General features: G+C 45.4%; 1 protein-coding gene across 3 annotated transcripts in view; it reads right to left on the reverse strand.

Moving 5' to 3' along the window:
- Positions 1-982: 982 nt before the first annotated feature.
- Positions 983-21,708, reverse strand: part of pdia5 (protein disulfide isomerase family A, member 5) — a 55,396-nt gene continuing 34,670 nt past the window's right edge. The window contains exons 12-18 of one of the 3 annotated variants that reach the window (XR_013772285.1): positions 16,094-16,164; positions 15,371-15,534; positions 13,656-13,786; positions 11,138-11,208; positions 4,242-4,376; positions 1,418-3,270; positions 983-1,264 (exon numbers count right to left, since the gene is read on the reverse strand). Coding sequence is in view for 1 of the 3 variants with exons in the window: in XM_079276663.1 (XP_079132789.1) it covers positions 3,190-3,270; positions 4,242-4,376; positions 11,138-11,208; positions 13,656-13,786; positions 15,371-15,534; positions 16,094-16,164 (653 nt within the window). In the remaining 2 variants the exon portion in view is untranslated. Of the gene's footprint in view, positions 3,271-4,241; positions 4,377-11,137; positions 11,209-13,655; positions 13,787-15,370; positions 15,535-16,093; positions 16,165-21,708 lie in introns of all 3 variants that reach the window. The other 2 variants (XR_013772286.1, XM_079276663.1) reach the window with 2 other exon arrangements.

The following is a 21,708-nucleotide window of genomic DNA, read 5'->3' on the forward strand; positions in this document are numbered from 1 at the left end:
TGAGCTCTTTGTGTCTGCGCTCACAAAGAACTCAATGAATGTAGTTTAGGGTAAAAAAACAAACATTTCTCAGAAGCTTATTTAAATGCAGCAGTTCGTATCATCTCATCTTAAATCACTGACTCAGAGAAGCGTTTCATCATAAACCTCTGGATGGTTTCACGGCTCCATCAGAGGAAACATTTGATATTTTAATGTCTCAACACACAACTCACACATTTCCCCAATCGATGGCATCATAAAGAGGAAGTAGAGTGACGACACTCGAGCGGCTCTCTGATGCAAATCTGTTTACGACGTCGTGAGAGGAAGCAGCTGAAGGAACCGCTCTCTCTTCAGCAGTCGCTTTATTTCAGCGGCAGGTGGAGCTTTCATCTGTCCCGACGCTGACGTGTGTGAATAGAAAAGATCAAGAAAATCAGTCAGTTAATGAAAGAGAGGTTCATGTGTGGACTCCTAGAGATGACGTCACAGAAGCGGTTCTCTTAGAGACACTTCAACTCTTCCTGTATGAACGCTGTGAGCTTCACTTCTTATTCTCATGCTGCACAAAGATAAACATGAATAGAACTAAGCAGGAACGAGTGCTGCAGCTTCTGAACCTGATCAACCAGAAGCAGGACCTCCAGTCTAAGGTCAGTGGCCTCTGATTGGTTCACCTGGAGGTCCGGCTCCATCCCTCATCAGACTCCAGTGAGCCGCTGAGCGCTCACACATTCCTCACACTTCTATCTGCATGAATATTATGTCTGGGGCTTTTATTGTGAAAGGTAGGAAGCAGGAACCTTTGTTGAGGTTGAAAAGAACAATAAAGGTTGAGTCTGTGTTGAGGACTTATTTTCATCTTGCTTTTCTTTGGGACTAAATATTCACGTTCTGTATTAAAGTATTTATGACAAACAGTTTCAACTACTCGATGAAGATGTGAACAATAATCAGTGAGGAGCCTTTGATTGGGCAGCATGAATAAAACAAGTGAAAGTAACAGGTTGGAAATGTTTGATTTTATTATTTATTTTTAAATCTTGCTCCTTTTCTGGGATGAAAACTTCTTATGGCTGAAAAATAAAATCAACAAAGGAAACGATGACTTGTGAAAGGATGAAGGAGAATAAAGATAAAGAGATACTCGACACACAAGAGTGGAAATAAAATGTTAAAGTCTCACTGAATGAACTGAACGAACAAACTGAACGAACGAACCGAACACACTGAACGAACCGAACACACTGAACGAACCGAACACACTGAACGAACGAACAAACTGAACAAACAAACTGAACAAACAAACTGAACGAACTGAACGAACACACTGAACGAACTGAACACACTGAACGAACGAACAAACTGAACAAACAAACTGAATGAACTGAACGAACACACTGAACGAACTGAACACACTGAACGAACCGAACACACTGAACGAACTGAACACACTGAACGAACGAACAAACTGAACAAACAAACTGAACAAACAAACTGAACGAACTGAACGAACGAACAAACTGAACAAACAAACTGAACAAACAAACTGAACGAACTGAACGAACGAACAAACTGAACAAACAAACTGAACAAACAAACTGAACGAACCGAACGAACGAACAAACTGAACAAACTAACTGAACAAACTAACTGAACAAACTGAACAAATGAACTGAACGAACCGAACGAACCGAACAAACTGAACAAACAAACTGAACGAACTGAACGAACCGAACAAACGAACTGAACGAACGAACAAACTGAACAAACAAACTGAACGAACTGAACGAACAAACTGAACAAACAAACTGAACGAACTGAACGAACGAACAAACTGAACAAACAAACTGAACGAACCGAACGAACGAACAAACTGAATAAACAAACTGAACAAACTAACTGAACAAACTGAACAAATAAACTGATCGAACCGAACGAACCGAACAAACTGAACAAACAAACTGAACGAACTGAACGAACCGAACAAACGAACTGAACGAACCGAACAAACTGAACAAACCGAACACTGAACGAACTGAACAAACCGAACACTGAACGAACTGAACGAACCGAACACTGAACGAATTCAACGAACGAACTGAACGAACCGAAAGAACTGGAATGAGTCCTTTTAAAAATCAGAAACTTCTGAAGGACGACTGCTTTTATTGGAGATAGAAAAGTAACAATATTTAGTTTTGGTGACTTAAGGGCTCAAATATTCTTCAGCTGGAATGAACAAAGAGTAATGACAGAACAAACTAGTTCCCTTTTAATTGTGTTTCGCTTTCCCTGAGAACCGTTTTCATAACAACGGAAACCAAAAGTCTGGAAAAATGAAACAAGCTCAGCCACAGATCACAGATCAGCTTTAAATATTAATGAGGCCGAAGAGTTAAAAGAAAAGTCACAAAACAAGTGAGGGGAGGGGGGGGGGGGGGGTCTGGAGACCTAATTACTCAAGAGAGCCGCCATTTTGGCTCCTCTGTGTCGTTCAGCTCTGCAGGAAGCGGCAGAGACATAAAACACACCCCTTCAAAATAAAAGCCCTGAACAGTGAGGTCTGAGTCATCCAGAGCGCAGAGGGGGATTGTGGGATACTTTGGCTGGAATCCATGATTGCTTGCAGCGGGAACGAAGGGATGAATTCATGATTCTGACATTATTTTATATATTCATGATCATTATGTAAATATTCAGCCTCTCCGTGCTCAGTATGTAATGAGCTTAAAGCTGGTTACATCACTACGGCTCTGAATGTTAATATTTGGAGATGTAACGAGGAGGATATTTGGCGTTTCTTCTTCCCTTCTTTTACTGTCTTCAGCTCCAGCATGTTTTTATTTCACATCTTTAAGGCCACAGTTTGAAGCAAACAAAACAATAAATCAAGTCCTTTCTAAAGAAAAAAGAAAAATAAATCACAGCGGGTTGATGGACTGGACCCCTGCGGTGCCTCCACCTTTAACCACCACCACCACCACCACCACCGAGACCCCGTGTTGCATAGATAGAGTGTAGGTGTAGCCTTTCACACGTGTTGTCACAGTGTTGTTTTGGGGTTTCTGCCCGTCAGAAGTCTCGAGGTGTCTCTGCAGGTCATCGCCACGGAATATTAAAAAAGAAAGCTGAGGTCATCAAGTCTCCCACGGTCAGTGCTGATTGGGCCCTTGTCAGGGTCAGAGGTCACAGTGCAACACGTCCTCAGAGCTCCTCCTTCTTCTTCACCACCTTCTCCTGGTCTCGACCTCGCAGGCTGCGCATGAACGCGATGAAGCCGGCCTCCTGCGGAGAGACGGACCGTCAGGAACCTCAACAGCAGCGTCTCCTTCTAGAAATACCGTGACGCGTTCATGTAGGAACTATTTTCTCTCTACCGAACTACATCCGCCAACCGCATCACCGCGCAGAAGGAAGCGTGCATCTGGACCGCTAGCTCACCTAGCACCTCAGAGCTAACGTTACAGCTAACGGCTAATGGTTACGTCTCGTGATGTCACGAGACTCTCGTCCACACACTGGTTTTAAGAAATAGACGTTTTCAAGCCGCAAGTTTGGCATTTGTCCGTCGCCATCTTGGCTTTTTTGCAACCACTGCAAAAAACCACTGAGTGACGTAGAGATGCCGTATATGTAATATGAGGACAAAGACCTGGTAGATGCACGCTTCCTGATACGGGATGATACTGGGAGCGAACTGTTGACTTCATTGTGATTAAACAGAGTTACGAGGCAGAGATTGGTTTTTAATTGCGCAACAAAGCTCTGCTTTACTCATGTTAACCCAGTTTTGCTGAACTCTGATAAGAACTACTGTTAGATTAAATGAATCCTTGTTGGTGCAAACCACCATTTCACTGGCTGACACCTGCAACAAAGAGGCAACAATTATATGAAAGTGACAAGATAATCTTTTGCAACATCAAACATTAAAGGCAGTTGTGCATGATAGATGTTGCTCCACACTATGGAGCCTTTCAGAGCCCTTAACAACTAAAGACTGACAGATTCACTGTTAAATGTGTGATGTAATCAAGTCTCCGGCGGCTCAGTCGGGAGGTGAAAGCCTCACAGCAGGACAGCGTCGACTGACTCCATCAGCCCGGACATGTTTGATGGACACGTTGGTATTTTAACGAAGTCTCCGGGGAGCAGAGAGCTTATGTCTGCTTTTTACTTTCTTTATCACCCACAAAGGACAGAAACGTGCTCCTGTGTTCAGTGTGTTCAGTGTGTTCAGTGTGTTGAGCTCTTACCCCTCGGTCTCCGTTGTATTTCTCCACAAACTTGCCGTAGTTGTAGTGGACGAACATCGGGTAGCCCTCCACTCCTTCCTGCTTACAGAGCTCGTGGTTCTGTGCTCTCGTACAGTCCACGGCGGCGTACACGATCTGAGGAAACACCAGAGGATCTATTGAGAGTGACGCTGTACGACGAGGTTCTTCTCCACATATACATGAATATGTATATGAAGGTGAACACATTCTAAATATAGCGTTCACTTTAACTGACATAGATTCTTGTAGGAGTCGAACACAGCAGAACATTACTGTGGTGACACACTGAGCAGAAGGAGCTCATGTGAAATCAACCCGTTTATTGTTACACCGTTAGTATATTAGCATACTTCGTAGCATGAACAGTATTTGGGTTAAAACTCATATAAAGTCTTCTTTTATCTTCGTTGGAGGAGAAGCTGAGAAGATAAAATGTGCGATAATAAAAACCATGATCCAGTTTAATGTCGGTCGTTTACTCTGCTGGATATTAAACCTGAGATCTGAAACAGCTTTCGCCTCCAACAACCTTCTGGAAGCAGCTTCATTAAATCATTTGGCTCGTGTTTCATGGTATTTCCCCGTTTTATTGTTCTGTAACAATGATATTAATTCACAACCGGCATGTTTTGGTTCAATTAGGTATTGTTACTGAACTCACTATATTTCCAGAACAAATAAACTTTATTGTAACCGTAAATCAACACAGAAAACGAACGACTCCACTACTTTACATACATTCAGAGCAGTTTGTCTCCAGCTCACAAAGATGCATCGGTGCTCGGCTGAACCACTTGGAGTTGGTGGTGTGGAGAGGAACAAACAGAAAGCCCATAATAATCACTCCCACATAAAAACAACAAGCGAGATTTATGTTCCGAGGCCGTCGCATCGATTAGTGACGAGTCGCCCCAACGAGTCCCTGTGGACGGCTGGAACGCCTCTCGGTGCTGCTGAGCGCCAAATAAATGGCTTCCCCTCTGAACGTGGAAACGACAGATCTGCTGCAGGAGGAAACACATCCGACACGTCTGCTCAAAACCTCTCGTCCTCATTAAAAATACACGTTCTGGGTTTTCTCCCCGATGCACACACTCAAATGTTGAGAATCTGCATTAGCAGCATCGTGATGGTAGATGAGTGGACCTCCGGTTCTTCAAAGTTCTTCAAAGCTTCACGTGTTAGAGCTGCATTCTCTCTAGTGACCACCAGGGGGCGACTCCTCTGGTTGTATAGAAGTCTATAGAAAATGACTCTACTTCTCTCTTGATTTATTACCTCAGTAAACATTGTAAACATGAGTTTATGTCTCAATCTCTAGTTTCAAGTCTTCTTCAATACAGCATGATGTTCATTTAGTACATTATGGTCCATTTAGAGTCACACAGACCATAAAGCAGGGGATGCTTTAGGGCGGGGCTACTGTGATTGACAGGAATGTAAGCCGGAATATGAATCCTCATTAGTTATGTAGACAGATTAGTAGGAATGTTGTAAATATTACATTAGCTCTGAGTATTTGCTGCATGTAAACGTAGCCGGTGTTAACTCCGTAGTGTAACTCCTGACTCCCTCTGTGTGAAATCAATCAGAGCTGCTGTGAACTGACGGGAGAGAATGAAGCCGCAGCGTCGCTGCTCTTCAAAGGTCTTGCAGTCAATTCTCTTATTGATCCGTCTTCAAGTGACAGAGGAGCCCCGCACCACTCCATTGATCCACTGGTCTGCAGGACTCGTACTGGTGCAGATCACAGAACACTGGAACTGATTGGTATCAGTTATATGAATGAATACATCTCCAGGTGTTACTGTCTGGATATTTGAACCCCAACAACATTTTGGTCAAGTTTTCATTTTGTTAAACTCCAATCTCTTCTTTTTTCATCAACAATATTGCATGTTTTATATCCTCCATGTTAGTGTTTAAAGACGTCAATGTCCCGTTATCGTCCCGTCATCATCATCGTCGTGGCGATGAAGCATCGTGACCAGACTCTTTGTTGAATAAATTAACTCTGAAGCAGCACCGAGGTACAAACATCAGATTCTCAGATGAGTTTTCTTATTGCAGAAACAACAGGTGTTGCTCCTTTAATGCAGGTATTGATTAGAATGTCGGGGAAACACCGGCTCAGAACCACAGCCCCGTAGACACGCCCCCGCCCACAGCCCCGTAGACACGCCCCCGCCCACAGCCCCGTAGACACGCCCCCCGCCCACAGCCTCGTAGACACGCCCCCGCCCACGGCCCCGTAGACACGCCCCCCGCCCACAGCCCCGTAGACACGCCCCCCGCCCACAGCCTCGTAGACACGCCCCCGCCCACGGCCTCGTAGACACGCCCCCGCCCACAGCCCCGCAGACACGCCCCGCCCCGCAGACACGCCCCCCGCCCACAGACCCGCCCCGTAGATACGCCCCGCCCCGTAGACACGCCCCCCACCCACAGCCCCGTATACACGCCCCACCCTGTAGACACGCCCCGCCCACAGCCCCGTAGACACGCCCCCGCCCACAGCCCCGTAGACACGCCCCGCCCACAGACACGCCCCCGCCCCGTAGATACGCCCCCCGCCCCGTAGACACGCCCCCCACCCACAGCCCCGTAGACACGCCGTCACGCAGCAGAGTGAGGAGTTCTGATCGTCTGCATCTCTGAGCTGCAGCTGAGCGGTGTTTGTCTTTGGTAAATGAGGCGAGGGCAGCGGATAGACGGTGATCGTAACACGCTTTGAGCTTCTCAAACAGAGGACTGCTGAGCAAACACATGTTCAGCTCTCAACATTGACTCTGCTTCACACCTCCGCCGGCCACCACCCGAGAGGACCAGAGGTCAAAGGTCTGTATCTACAACCGTCACAGACAAACATCAAGAACGTCGGTGCCTCCAGCTGTTGTGGTCGCTAGATGTTTCAAAATAAAAGATTTGTGACTCAACCTTCCCCTTAAAATACAAAGTCAACACGTGTTTCCTTTTGTTTGTTTCTTGGTGGCTATTTTGAGAATCATCGCTCCGAGTTTCTGTTTGTTTGACTTGTCGATGTCACAACTATCATTTCTCCCTCGTGTGTTTCACACCGTCGAGGACGTTGTGAGGATCTATCGGACGTGTTTCAGTGTTTACTCTACGAATTAAAGAGGAAACAAAAGGCCTGAACCAAGCTCCTGGACACAAAGAACTCCATCCAGATCATCTGCTGAGCTTCACTGCTGGGAGGACTAATGTTACAAAGGATCGCCTCAGAAGACACGGAAGACCGAGAGGTGAGGACACGTCACCGCTTCACACCATCTGACAGTGATTTAGAGAAAATTCCAACCAAATGAGAGCGACGTTGGCTGACTGCTAATGGAGGCGAGCTGAGGTTCAGCACTCAATGAATTATAACATCAAGAGGGTTTTTAAGATGACGTGTCACTTTGAGATGAGACGTCGGAGTTTTGCCAGCTTCAGCCAAGTTTCTTTCTGTCTGTGAGTGAGTGAGAGAGTGAGAGAGTGTGTGTGAGAGTGAGTGAGTGAGTGAGTGAGTGTGAGAGTGAGTGAGTGAGTGTGTGTGTGAGAGTGAGTGTGTGAGAGTGAGTGTGTGAGAGTGAGTGTGTGAGAGTGAGTGTGTGAGTGTGTGAGTGAGTGTGTGTGTGAGAGTGAGTGAGTGAGTGTGTGTGTGAGAGTGAGTGAGTGAGTGTGTGTGTGAGTGTGTGTGTGAGAGTGAGTGAGTGAGTGTGTGAGAGTGTGTGTGTGAGAGTGAGTGAGTGAGTGTGTGTGTGAGAGTGAGTGAGTGAGTGTGTGAGAGTGTGTGTGTGAGAGTGAGTGAGTGAGTGTGTGAGAGAGTGTGTGTGTGAGAGTGAGTGAGTGAGTGTGTGAGAGAGTGTGTGTGTGAGAGTGAGTGAGTGTGTGAGTGAGTGTGTGAGTGAGTGTGTGAGAGTGAGTGTGTGAGAGTGAGTGTGTGAGAGTGAGAGTGTGTGAGAGTGAGTGTGTGAGAGGGAGAGTGTGAGAGTGAGAGTGTGTGAGAGGGAGAGTGTGTGAGAGTGAGTGTGTGAGAGTGAGAGTGTGTGAGAGTGAGTGTGTGAGAGGGAGAGTGTGTGAGAGTGAGTGTGTGAGAGTGAGAGTGTGAGAGAGTGAGTGTGTGAGAGGGAGAGTGTGTGAGAGTGAGTGTGTGAGAGTGAGTGTGTGAGAGGGAGAGTGTGTGAGAGTGAGTGTGTGAGAGTGAGAGTGTGTGAGAGTGAGTGAGTGTGTGAGAGTGAGTGAGTGAGTGTGTGAGTGAGAGTGAGTGTGAGAGTGAGTGAGTGAGTGAGAGTGCGAGTGAGAGTGTGAGAGTGAGTGTGTGTGTGAGTGAGTGTGAGAGTGAGTGAGTGTGTGAGTGAGAGTGAGTGTGAGAGTGAGTGAGTGAGTGAGTGAGAGTGTGAGAGTGAGTGAGTGTGAGTGAGTGTGTGAGTGAGTGTGTGAGTGAGAGTGAGTGAGTGTGAGTGAGTGTGTGAGTGAGTGTGAGTGAGTGAGTGTGAGTGAGTGAGTGTGTGAGTGAGTGTGAGTGAGTGTGTGAGTGAGTGTGAGTGAGTGAGTGTGAGTGAGTGTGTGAGTGAGTGTGTGAGTGAGAGTGAGTGAGTGTGTGAGTGAGTGTGAGTGAGTGAGTGTGAGTGAGTGAGTGTGTGAGTGAGTGTGAGTGAGTGTGTGAGTGTGTGTGTGAGTGAGTGTGTGAGAGTGAGAGTGAGTGTGTGTGTGAGTGAGTGTGTGAGTGAGTGTGAGTGAGTGAGTGTGTGAGTGTGTGTGTGAGTGAGTGTGTGAGTGAGAGTGTGTGTGAGTGAGAGTGAGTGTGAGAGTGAGTGAGTGAGTGAGAGTGTGAGAGTGAGTGTGTGTGTGAGTGAGTGTGAGAGTGAGTGAGTGTGAGTGAGTGAGAGTGTGAGAGTGAGTGTGTGTGTGAGTGAGTGTGAGAGTGAGTGAGTGTGTGTGAGTGAGTGTGTGAGTGAGTGAGTGTGTGAGTGAGAGTGTGTGTGAGTGAGAGTGAGTGAGTGAGTGAGAGTGTGAGTGTGAGTGTGTGTGTGAGTGAGTGTGAGAGTGAGTGAGTGTGTGTGAGTGAGTGTGTGAGTGAGTGTGAGTGAGTGTGTGAGTGAGTGTGAGTGAGTGTGTGAGTGAGTGAGTGAGTGAGAGTGTGAGAGTGAGTGTGTGTGTGAGTGAGTGTGAGAGTGAGTGAGTGTGAGTGAGTGAGAGTGTGAGTGAGTGTGAGAGTGAGTGAGTGAGTGAGAGTGTGAGAGTGAGTGAGTGTGTGAGTGAGTGTGTGAGTGAGTGTGAGTGAGTGAGTGTGTGAGTGAGTGAGTGTGTGAGAGTGTGAGAGTGAGTGTGTGTGTGAGTGAGTGTGTGAGTGAGTGAGTGTGAGTGAGTGAGTGTGTGTGTGAGTGAGTGTGTGAGAGTGAGTGAGTGTGTGAGTGAGTGAGCGTGTGAGTGAGAGTGAGTGTGAGAGTGAGTGAGTGAGTGAGAGTGTGAGAGTGAGTGAGTGTGTGAGTGAGTGTGTGAGTGAGTGAGTGTGTGAGTGTGTGTGTGAGTGAGTGTGTGAGAGTGTGAGAGTGTGTGTGAGTGTGTGAGTGAGTGAGCGTGTGAGTGAGTGAGTGAGTGTGTGAGAGTGAGTGAGTGAGTGAGAGTGTGAGTGAGTGAGTGTGTGAGTGAGTGTGAGTGAGTGAGTGTGTGAGTGTGTGTGTGAGTGAGTGAGTGTGTGAGTAAGTGAGCGTGTGAGTGAGAGTGAGTGTGAGAGTGAGTGAGTGAGTGAGAGTGTGAGAGTGAGTGAGTGTGTGAGTGAGTGTGTGAGTGAGTGTGAGTGAGTGAGTGTGTGAGTGTGTGTGTGAGTGAGTGTGTGAGAGTGAGTGTGTGTGTGAGTGAGTGTGTGAGTGAGTGAGTGTGAGTGAGTGTGTGAATGTGTGTGTGAGTGAGTGTGTGAGAGTGAGAGAGTGTGTGAGTGTGTGTGTGAGTGTGTGAGTGTGTGTGTGACTGAGTGTGTGAGTGAGTGTGTGTGAGTGAGAGAGTGTGTGAGTGTGTGTGTGAGTGTGTGTGTGTGTGTGTGACTGAGTGTGTGAGTGAGTGTGTGTGAGTGTGTGAGAGAGTGAGTGAGTGAGTGAGTGTGTGAGTGTGTGTGTGAGTGTGAGAGTGTGTGTCAGAGTGTGTGTGAGTGTGTGTGTGAGTGTGTGAGTGTGTGTGTGTGAGTGAGTGAGTCACAGAATGAAAGAGGTTTGGAAACACTGAGCCCTGCAGTCAGAGGGTATTAAGAGGAGTGGGAGGACATGAGTCTGGAGGGAACAGGAATGAAAGGGAGAGGAGACGATGGAGGACGAGTGAGTCCTGTTGTGACTGCATGAACCTCCATGTCCTGATGAGACTGTGTGGGCAAAGTCTTAACTCCTGTAAGTTTGCACACATTTCAGACATGTTGAGCATGTTTTAACCCTCTGAACCCCAAAACCCGCCGACAATCGCCAAAACTACACCCAGAGAGGGCGAGAGAGAGGAGAGGAGAGGGGAGGAGAGGAGAGGGGAGGAGAGGAGAGGAGGGGAGGAGGGAGGAGAGGAGAGGCTGGAAGTGGAGGATGTTAAAATGTAAATAGTTCATTATTAATCACAGGCAGAGCCTCCATTGTTTCCCTCCACTGTGAACACTTTGATAGATGTGGATATAAAGATTCCATTGGTAGATTTGTGGGCCGGTGGTTAAAATAAAGATATTCTGGATCCTTGTAGACCAGCTGCTGTAGTCACACAACAAAGAGATCTGAATCTGTTAATATGGATCATCAGCGATCAGTAATTCGTATCAGAGATCTAGAAGTTATATTTAATGAGTTGAATGTTCCGCTGCTCCACTAACGTGTTGAAATGTATTTAAAGAGCCCACTAACCTTGCGGTCCTCTCTGAAGAGCTCTGCTGCCGTGGTGAAGTGAGGAACGGCGTTTTTACAGTGAGGACACCCTGCAGAGGACGAGGACACGTTACTATCACGCCTCATCACCACGACATCATCAACACACAAATCACTGCCATCCATCACTCGCTGGACCTCACACATCGTTCAGAAAGCATGCGGCGCCTCCGCAGCGCTTTCACGCCACATTAGAGCTGGTTCACGAGGCCGTAAATCTCCTTATTGCCGTCATAACGGCTCCGGCAGTCGATGCTCACATCTACATCAGGGTGTGTGAGGAACACCTGATTCTAGCTTTTACACCATAACAACCGTGATGACGTCTTTCACGTCCTGCACTCGGCTTTTCTCCTGTTCACTACAATCAAATGTTGGAAACGAGGAGAAGGTGAGAACACCTGCTGTGGTGACGGAGACATTTTCCAAGAAGAAGAAGAAAACAGCTCGTCAGCAGGTGAGGTCATCAAAGCTCTCACGCAGAGTTCAGATGAAATCTCAGGTCACAGTCAGTGGTGCTTCTCCAGAAGGTTACTCATGTAAACTCTGACGCATTCAGACATGTTGAGGGATAACGGGACAGGAGGGCAACGCTGGACGGGTTCATTCATAGTTAATAATAATAACAACAAACACTCGTGTGTGTGTTCAACATGTGCTGACCTCCAGATGTTGCAGAGGTAGAGACGATGTTTCTTTAAATGTAGAACTCTATGAAGCTTCAACCCTCTGCAGGCTTTTATGTTTTTAGTCTCTTATAATGCAACATAACTTTGTTTCTCTTCAACATAATTATCCCTCATCTCGTGTATATGCATGTGTAGCTTTAAGGACCTCTGAGGTGCACAATAGAACTTTAATAGTGTTGTTAAGAGTCCTGACAATGTACTAATAATAACACCCTCTCTTCTTCTGTTACTGTTTCTGCAGGCTTATGAATACTAAATGAGGACTGACTTCATCATTTTAATCTGTCCAGAGACGAGATGATGAATATATTAATGTGCACCGTCCCGACCACACAAGCTCTACTTTATTGAAACAGAGACAATGAGCCACAGCGTAGATCACCCAAACAGCTTCACTGATTATTAAGCGTCAAAGCTTCAGACCATTGGATGAAGCTTTAATGTACCACTGCATGTATGAAAGAAGACCATCAACTTGTGCTGCAGTTACACAGCACGGCTCCACTCTACTCCACTGACACTAGAGGGTGGAGTTAAAACCAGGAGGCAACCTCCGGGTCTGTAAAGTGAAGTCAAAGCTTCACGTGTCAAAGCTGCATTCTCTCTAGTGTCCACCAGGGGGCGACTCCTCTGGTTGTATAGAAGTCTATAGAAAATGACTCTACTTCTCTCTTGATTTATTACCTCAGTAAACATTGTAAACATGAGTTTATGTCTCAATCTCTAGTTTCAAGTCTTCTTCAATACAGCATGATGTTCATTTAGTACATTATGCTCCATTTAGAGTCACACAGACCATAAAGCAGGGGATGCTTTAGGGCGGGGCTACACGCTGATTGACAGGTCGACACCAGAGACTAGACGGCGTCTCTACGTCACTCCTCCTCAGTCCATATATGGTCACTTCCTGTTCACTGGTTGCTAAAAGCAAAGATGGCGACGGACAAAAGCAGAACTCGAGGCTTCAAAACATCCACAAACAACGAGAGACGTCACGACGCCTACGTCCTCTTCTTATCTGCAGTCTGTGGTTACAACGCTGCAGAACTTCAGTTGAAAACAGTGATCGTTCCGTCTGAAGCATCTGCAGCCTCCAGCTGCATCTCATCAGACAGCAGGATGCAGATGTGAGGGGAGGGATGCACATCTGGAGCCCGACCCGCCTGGCTCTGTGAAGCCCTCGTCAGACTCAAAGGTCAGAGGTGAACGTGAGCATTGATGAGTCGGCCGCTCGTTGATGAAGAGGGTCATAGCGGTCGTTAACGGGGAGACCAAAGCAAATAAAACGGAGGAGGAAATCCATCACTCGTGAATAATTTAAAAATGAATTCCATAAATGCGACGGTGGAGAAAACAATGTTACCGTCGCTCTACTTCTATTCAACTGAGTGTGTGCTGGTCTGGAGTCAGTGCACATCTTTCCTTTAGTTTAAGTGGAAGAGAAAAGACCTTTCTGTTAACATCTGGTCCAGGATGTAATCTCCAGATATTCTACCTTCAGATGAAACTTCAGGTGAACCAGAGGAGTATAAAGTCGGAGCTGAAGCTGCATTATGAAATGTTTTCCAGCAGTTCTCTCCTCTTGCTCAGATCTATTCTCAGTCCTCGTGTCTCTGGGTCTTAGGTGGGTTCACTCTGCTGACGAGGAGCTTGACAGACAGCTCGCGGCTACGTAAGCGCTCTGATTCAAAGGCAGGAAACGATCACACACCAGTCGAGTTAGACGGACGCAACACATTCACACTTAGTGTTCGGATCTAAGCAGCAGAGCAGGAGCCATGGAACCATCGTGTGTGAGGTGATCTTACAGGGAGCGTAGAACATCACCAGAGCGTGCTTCTTCTTCTTCAGCGCCTCTCGGAAATCCTCCGATCCAAGATGGCTGACGCTGGAGGGCGTGTCCTCCCAGGACTGCTCTGGTGGAGGAGGAGCCTGAGGACTGAAGACACGGCGGAGGAAAGATGTTTAGAATAACTAAAACAAACGCTTATTAAAGCAGGTAGAAGTGGTGTGAAGAGAGACGTGAGGGGAGCTCATGAAGAAACAAAGATGAACATCCTGTAAACTCTTTGATTTGAAAGTAGATTTTGAACACTTCCTGTTTCTAAGGTGTTGTAAAATCCTCAGGCATGGAAATAGTGCTTTTATAAGTGAATATTTGTGACAGTTGCGTCTGGAAAGCTCTGATGGTCAAGTTACAATAATTCAGAGATACACGACTAAGCGAAGCGACCACGTGAATACTGACTCTGTGGAGCTTCACTGCGACGAGAATAAACTGAGCTGAAGTCTCAACGTCAGCCTCTTATAAGATGATCGGATACTCTGCCCTGAGGTCACAGCAGGTCCTCCAGCTTTAAAAGGATGCATCTGGTCCAGTGGACTCAGGAAGCCTGTTAGAGGTGTTGGAGGTGTTTGATGTGTTTGATGTGTTTGATGTGTTGGAGGTGTTGGAGGTGTTTGATGTGTTTGATGTGTTTGATGTGTTGGCGGTGTTGGAGGTGTTTGAGGTGTTGGAGGTGTTTGATGTGTTTGATGTGTTGGAGATGTTTGAGGTGTTTGAGGTGTTGGAGGTGTTGGAGGTGTTGGAGGTGTTTGATATGTTGGATGTGTTGGAGGTGTTTGATGTGTTGGAGGTGTTGGAGGTGTTTGATGCGTTTGATGTGTTGGAGATGTTTGAGGTGTTTGAGGTGTTGGAGGTGTTGGAGGTGTTTGATGTGTTTGATGTGTTGGAGATGTTTGAGGTGTTGGAGGTGTTGGAGGTGTTGGAGGTGTTTGATATGTTGGATGTGTTGGAGGTGTTTGATGTGTTTGATGTGTTTGATGTGTTTGATGTGTTTGATGTGTTGGAGGTGTTGGAGGTGTTGGAGGTGTTTGATGCGTTTGATGTGTTGGAGATGTTTGAGGTGTTTGAGGTGTTGGAGGTGTTGGAGGTGTTTGATGTGTTTGATGTGTTGGAGATGTTTGAGGTGTTGGAGGTGTTGGAGGTGTTTGATATGTTGGATGTGTTGGAGGTGTTTGATGTGTTGGAGGTGTTGGAGGTGTTTGATGTGTTGGATGTGTTGGAGGTGTTGGAGGTGTTGGAGGTGTTGGAGGTGTTGGAGGTGTTGGAGGTGTTGGAGGTGTTGGAGGTGTTGGAGGTGTTTGTGTTTGAGGTGTTGGAGGTGTTGGGGGTGTTGGGGGTGTTGGAGGTGTTGGAGATGTTTGAGATGTTGGAGGTGTTGGAGGTGTTTGATGTGTTGGAGGTGTTGGAGATGTTAGAGGTGTTGGAGATGTTGGAGATGTTGGAGATGTTGGAGGTGTTGGAGGTGTTGGAGGTGTTGGAGGTGTTGGAGATGTTTGAGATTTTGGAGGTGTTGGAGATGTTGGAGGTGTTGGAGATGTTAGAGGTGTTTGAGATGTTGGAGGTGTTGGAGATGTTGGAGGTGTTTGAGATGTTGGAGATGTTGGAGGTGTTGGAGGTGTTGGAGGTGTTGGAGATGTTTGAGGTGTTTGAGGAGTTGGAGGTGTTGGAGCTGCTCACTTGTGCATGAACTCGATGAGCTTGTCTTTGCTCCGGAGGTGCGGCAGCGTGTACTTGTCCTCGCCTCTCTCGAAGTACTTGACTGTCGGGAAGCCGGAGATCTTGAAGCGTTCACCTACGGCCTTGTGCACCGTGGTGTCCACCGCCGCCAACACACCCGGACTCTGTGGACGAGAGCGTCACGTCAGACCAACGAGGACCGAAGCGCCGCTGCTTATTGCTTCTACTTTAGCAGCAATAAGCAGCTCACCCCGTCGGTATCTACAGTGTGTCAGAGCGCTGCATTAGGAGCTGTAGCAGAGCGGGAAGGAGGAGATAACAAACGGCATGCTGGGTCTTCAGAGGCTCCAGTCCATCCAGACTAGATGATAACGGCTTTTTACCATTGACCTCCAGAGAGCCACGAGGAGAAGGTCCAAGCATTGGGGGGGGGGGGGGGGGGGGAATGACATAATTGCTGCAGTCACCGGGCTGGAGTTTTATAGGAGAGTGTTAGATTACACAGAGGACGGAGGGACACGCCCCCACTAATCAGAAACACATCCAGAGGAAGGCTGCAGGGCGCACACACACACACACACACACACACACACACACACACACACACACACACACACACACACACACACACACACACACACACACACACACACACACACACACACACACACACACACACACACACACACACACACACACACACAGAGAGGAGGAGAAACTCACGTCTGAGCCCTTGTTGAGTATCTGAGCAGCGCCGTCGTACTCCGGCTTCATCTTCTTACAGTGTCCACACCCTGAAGGAGTCACAACTGCGTTAGCACTCGTGACTCACGTCCACTTGGTTACATCACAGAAATGAAGAAACGCATGAACTGCTGCAGGATGTCTCACAGTTTACCATCAAAAAGAAATGTGAGGACACAGAATGTTACTGCAGACAACGATAGAAACACTAAATACGTTCATGGAGGTGAAATGACATCGTCGGGATAATGGAGAGAAAGACGTGCAGCTGGGTATCAAAGTAGAGAAGTGAAGCGCATAGTGAGTTAGGACTAACGCACACCAACTACCACTCATCTGTGATTCATTAATGACCTTATTGAAGGTTTGTTTGAATAAGTATGCTCACTAAGAGAAGCTGTGTGTCTCTGTGAGTGACGAAGATGATGATGAAGAGGAGCACAGAGATGAAGGAAAGAGAGCAAGAAGAGGACAAAGAAGAAGGAAGAAGCGTCATAGAATGGATTATGTAGTCATGAATCTGAAATTACATTTACAACTTTTTTTTTTTTTTTTTTTGAATTCTTGTCACAATATAATCAATATAATCTATTTTAATTAACCTCTTCTCACTCCTGTAAAATTTGCCTCAAACGCCGATCCAAGGCGTACCCAAAGTAACCTGACAGCTCTTATTGAACCATTGGGAGCACATGTATGGTTTTAGTCTCTATTGAAAGGTAACACTCTGAAGTTTCTTCCCAAACAGTCAGAATCACTGTAAGTGCTGCTAGCATTGATCTAATGAAGCTACAACACGCTGAAACAGAAGGTTTTTATTTCCGCCTGGATGTTTTTTGGCCAACAGATGCCTGCAGATAACTATGGCTGGGACTTATGAGCTGGAACACACAATGGGACCATAGCATGAAGCCATTGTACTTAGAACACGTTCAAATTTGATAACAACACCACAGGAAATGAATATTTTACACAGTTTACTAAGAGTACGTCTTCGTAAAAGCGCTTTTGGAGACTCGTAGTAACCACGGCAAAATGCCGAGGCTACAATAAACTACGTGTTCGTTCTTCCAATGGCAGCTTATTTATGTCGATATACGTGATCTACAACGTATTTGAACCATTGTTGACTTTCACAGATTCTTGAAAATTCACAGTAACCAGACTTTGGTGTTCAAGATCGGTAATAAGTACCTCACTGACGGTGCTAGATTTGAGTTCCCAAACCCTTTCCCAGCATGCACCTTGTGAATCTGCATAGCGTTCTCTTCGTAATTTCATTGGCTATGCGAAGCGTGAGTCTCAGAAGCTCTGTTGCAATTGGCTCGAGCATTACCGAAAGCAAGAGAGGCGGGCATTGTCTTTCAAAGCGGACTCTCGTTGGCTGTTCCAGAATGTGACCGCGCTATAGAAGCTCCCATTGGGTCAAATGAGGCTATGGAAGCTCCCATTGGGTCAAATGAGGCTATGGAAGCTCCCATTGGGTCAAATGAGGCTATAGAAGCTTCCATTGGGTCAAATGAGGCTATGGAAGCTCCCATTGGGTCAAATGAGGCTATAGAAGCTCCCATTGGGTCAAATGAGGCTATGGAAGCCCCCATTGGGTCAAATGAGGCTATAGAAGCTCCCATTGGGTCAAATGAGGCTATAGAAGCCCCCATTGGGTCAAATGAGGCTATGGAAGCTCCCATTGGGTCACATGAGGCTATAGAAGCCCCCATTGGGTCAAATGAGGCTATAGAAGCCCCCATTGGGTCAAATGAGGCTATAGAAGCTCCCATTGGGTCAAATGAGGCTATAGAAGCTCCCATTGGGTCAAATGAGGCTATAGAAGCTCCCATTGGGTCAAATGAGGCTATAGAAGCTCCCATTGGGTCAATGAGGTGTCAATCTAACCGGCAGAATGCAGCCATTTTGAGAGGACACAAACCACTTTGTTTACATTGAAAATGAAATTATGAGCGAAAATAGATCGCTAGTAATCATATCTGCCGGCTAATTGTAAATGATGCAACAGCCCCCGTGGGTGTTTATGGACGTACTAATGTGTTTTGGACTAAATCTTTTACTGGATTGGATCGTGTGGAACCGCAACAATCTAACAAGACCGTTTTTGCCGGACTATCGTGGATGGGGGGGGAAGAGTATGATTCATAATTGGTGAGTGACGGCTGCTATTTTGGAGTGTTGGTGTGACAGACGTTGACTGTACCTGCTGTTGTGACTGTACCGCAGCTTTCTAATGAGTCATCGCATCAGTACCTGTCTTTACAGAGCAGTTGTGTACATGACACAAATGTACACTAAACAGTGAATAGACATTTTTATTTAATTAATTAAAGTTTTCGTATTTATTGCATCATTGTTAATATAACTTTTGATATTATAATAAATGATTGAATGTTTTATTTATTTATTACATAATATTTGTTGTGTGTGAAATGTGACTTGACGAAACAGCGTCCCATAGATCATGTTTATTGTGATGGTAATGATCTTTAGTTAACAAACACATCTGCAGACACAGAACATCTGTGATGTGGGAACTACTTTCTCTGCTCCGTGTTGCTGGTGTTCAACACTCTGCTGTGTGACGTGTGTGGTGTGTGATGTGTGTAGTGTGTGTGATGTGTGTGATGTGTGTTTACAGCACGACTGCGCTGCAGTGTAACGCACAGCAGCGCTCTAAAGGAAAGCTACTGATGATGCTGAGGAGAGACTTTGTCAGTTCGTTTTTATCATAAAATATGAATATAATGTGACCTAAATGAAGAGAAAAACAGGGCTCGAGTACAAAGAGAGAAATAAATCAAAGCAACGGATTAAAGAAAGCTGATGTTGCGTTTTACAACAACCGAAGAGACGGACTACTTCTACACAACTGGTTCAGAAGTTAAGAAGTTGAGAAGACGTTTCTGAATCGTCTTGTTGTTTGGTTTCACATATAAAGGAAATATAAACGCTTAAAACACGGATCGTAAATATAAAATCTGTAAAAGAAAATGTTTTTAACAGCAGATAAGTCACATTCTGCCTCTTCTTCGTTGGTGCAATTAATGATAAAACATATTTCAGTTATGAGCCAAGTTTCAGGCAATATTGTTAATTAATAGGAATATTTTTCATGTATTAACATACATCTATATACGACAACTATGAGTAGTACATCTTATAGTACGTCAATAATATTTTACATGGTCATATGTTATGCATATTCATGTTATGTTCTCTGTAATATTGTAATATTTTATAGTTTGAGGCTTCAAATGAGCCCAGTTGGCTTTGTTCCTCTTCCTGCTCTGTGATATTATTCATCTGTTATGTCTGTTCATGTTTATTTTATGGTTTAAATTATAAACTAAACTAATCTCATAACATTATCAAATTCATGTTTAATTGAAGAAAGTGTGTTCCATATCTATGTACAGAATCTATACATAATATACACACACACATATATATATATACAGATATATACGTATACATATGTATATATATGTACACATATGTACATATATATACGCGTACGTATGCATACATATACATACATATACATACATATATTGTTGTTATATTTATATATATATATATATATATATATATATATATATATATATATATATATATATATATATATAAAGTCTGATTCCACTGAGTCTAAATTATAATATGAATGATCTCCCAGCTCTTGAAATTAAAATGAAAACAGAATGAAATAAGTTTCACCATCAGGGACCTATTGTACCTCTGTGTCCTCTAATGAAGTATTACTTCTGTGTCTTGTAGTATAACTGTGTACTATCTGGAGTGTTTGCAGCTTTTTCTTCTCCCTTGGAGCTCAAACCGGAACAAATGAAAGTCCCGTCTGGTGTTGAGGTGCTTAATATTGCACGAGCAGCGAGCTCTTCATTGTGTTCTTTGTGTGAAGCACAGTTTATCTGGACTGTGTATGTGATGAATGTGCCGTTTGATGGAGGGTGAGCGCTGCTCGTTATGTGCTCAGAGCGCCGTCGTGCACAGATGCATGAAAACAAACTTGGTGCATTTCCAAAAGCTGCTAAATTGCCCTTGTCAAAACAGTTCAGGAATTCTTTTATTCAGGATAGAATGTGGAGCCGACAGCGGCTATAAATCAAGTGATGTATGCCTCGTGACGGCACAGGAGATGGTGTTCAGAGGACAGACGGAGAGACTGAAAGGACAAAAGTCTGACCCTTCAAAACTGATGAGCAACAGAGAAAAACCCTCCGAGTGTCCGTCCTACATCAGCCGCATTCAGAACAAGTGGTGCATGATGGGAAATACTGCTGATTCAGACTGTGGAGAGGAGCTCACACTCGACCACAGAGGCCGGAATAAAAACAGATGCACGCTGAGGAGGGAGGGAGGATGAAGGAGGGAGGATGGATGGATGAGGAGGGAGGATGGAGGAAGGAGGAAGGAGGAAGGATGGAGGGAGGGAGGAGGGAGGATGGAGGAAGGATGGAAGGAGGATGAAGTGCAGATGTCTTTAGTGCAGAATAACAGTTAGAATGACATAAATCATAAAAAAGATACGAAAAACGCAAGTTTAATTTGTTTTCGAAAGTATTTTCCAAAAATTGGAAAACACAGAAATCTATACATCCATTTTTCCAAGTGTCCACAAGTGTTAACAATGTTGGGAAAAAATTGGAGGCTCTACATGTTATAAATATTAAACTATTTATATTTTAACATCCTCCCTCTCTGCTCTCTCCCCCCCTCCCCTCTCCTCTCTTCCTGTAGTTCAGCCAAAGTGTCTCCTCCTTGTAGTCACATGACTGTTGGTCTCAGATGAATCAATCATGACATCATAGTTTTTACACAGTCTGGTTAAAGTAGACGCTTTATTTTAAATGAGACATGTAGAATGAAATGTTGTTGATTAAATATCAAGATGCTAAGCTTTGCTTTTGTTGCTTTTTCTGACGGAGGCGTTCACCATGATGTGTTCAAGGACCGTGGGATTTTTAAACATCTTCTTGCTGTGTTAAACGTGTAGTTTCTGCGACTACTTAAAGAAAACAGGCTTTATAATCCCGCTGGCTGGTTTTGGGGTTGAGAGGGTTAAAGCCATATCTGCAGGAACAACCTTCTGTCTTCAATCATTTCCTTTTTCTTCCTGCTAACATCGGCGGTTTGTTTAGCTTTTCTTCGTTCCTGAACATAATCAGGCTCACGGAGCGCTCAGCTGGATGTTTTTAGTTTTTTAACGCCGTAAGGAACGCTGCGTGCAAACAACCCCACAGAGTGCTGCTCAGAGGACGCAGGGACGGGCGCCGATGGAGGTTTGGAGAGCATTAATCTCACTCTGACAGCACGGCCATTAAGAAACCTGCACCGAGGCAGCAGGCCGAGTGTGCGAGACAGAGATACGAGGGGTAATTGTGTGCAATAAATGTTTGTGTCACGGTATGAAATACATGTTTGATAGTTGCACATGTGTGTGTGTGTGTGTGTGTGTGTGTGTGTGTGTGTGTGACTGGCTGCTGAGCACTCTTGCACAACTTGCAGAAGTTGGTTTAAATATGTGAGTTTCAGGCAGTGAGTAATGAGTCGATGTAGCAGTGAGA

Source organism: Melanostigma gelatinosum (assembly GCF_949748355.1).
Source record: "Melanostigma gelatinosum genome assembly, chromosome: 10".
In the NCBI taxonomy this organism is placed as follows: Eukaryota; Metazoa; Chordata; class Actinopteri; order Perciformes; family Zoarcidae; genus Melanostigma; species Melanostigma gelatinosum.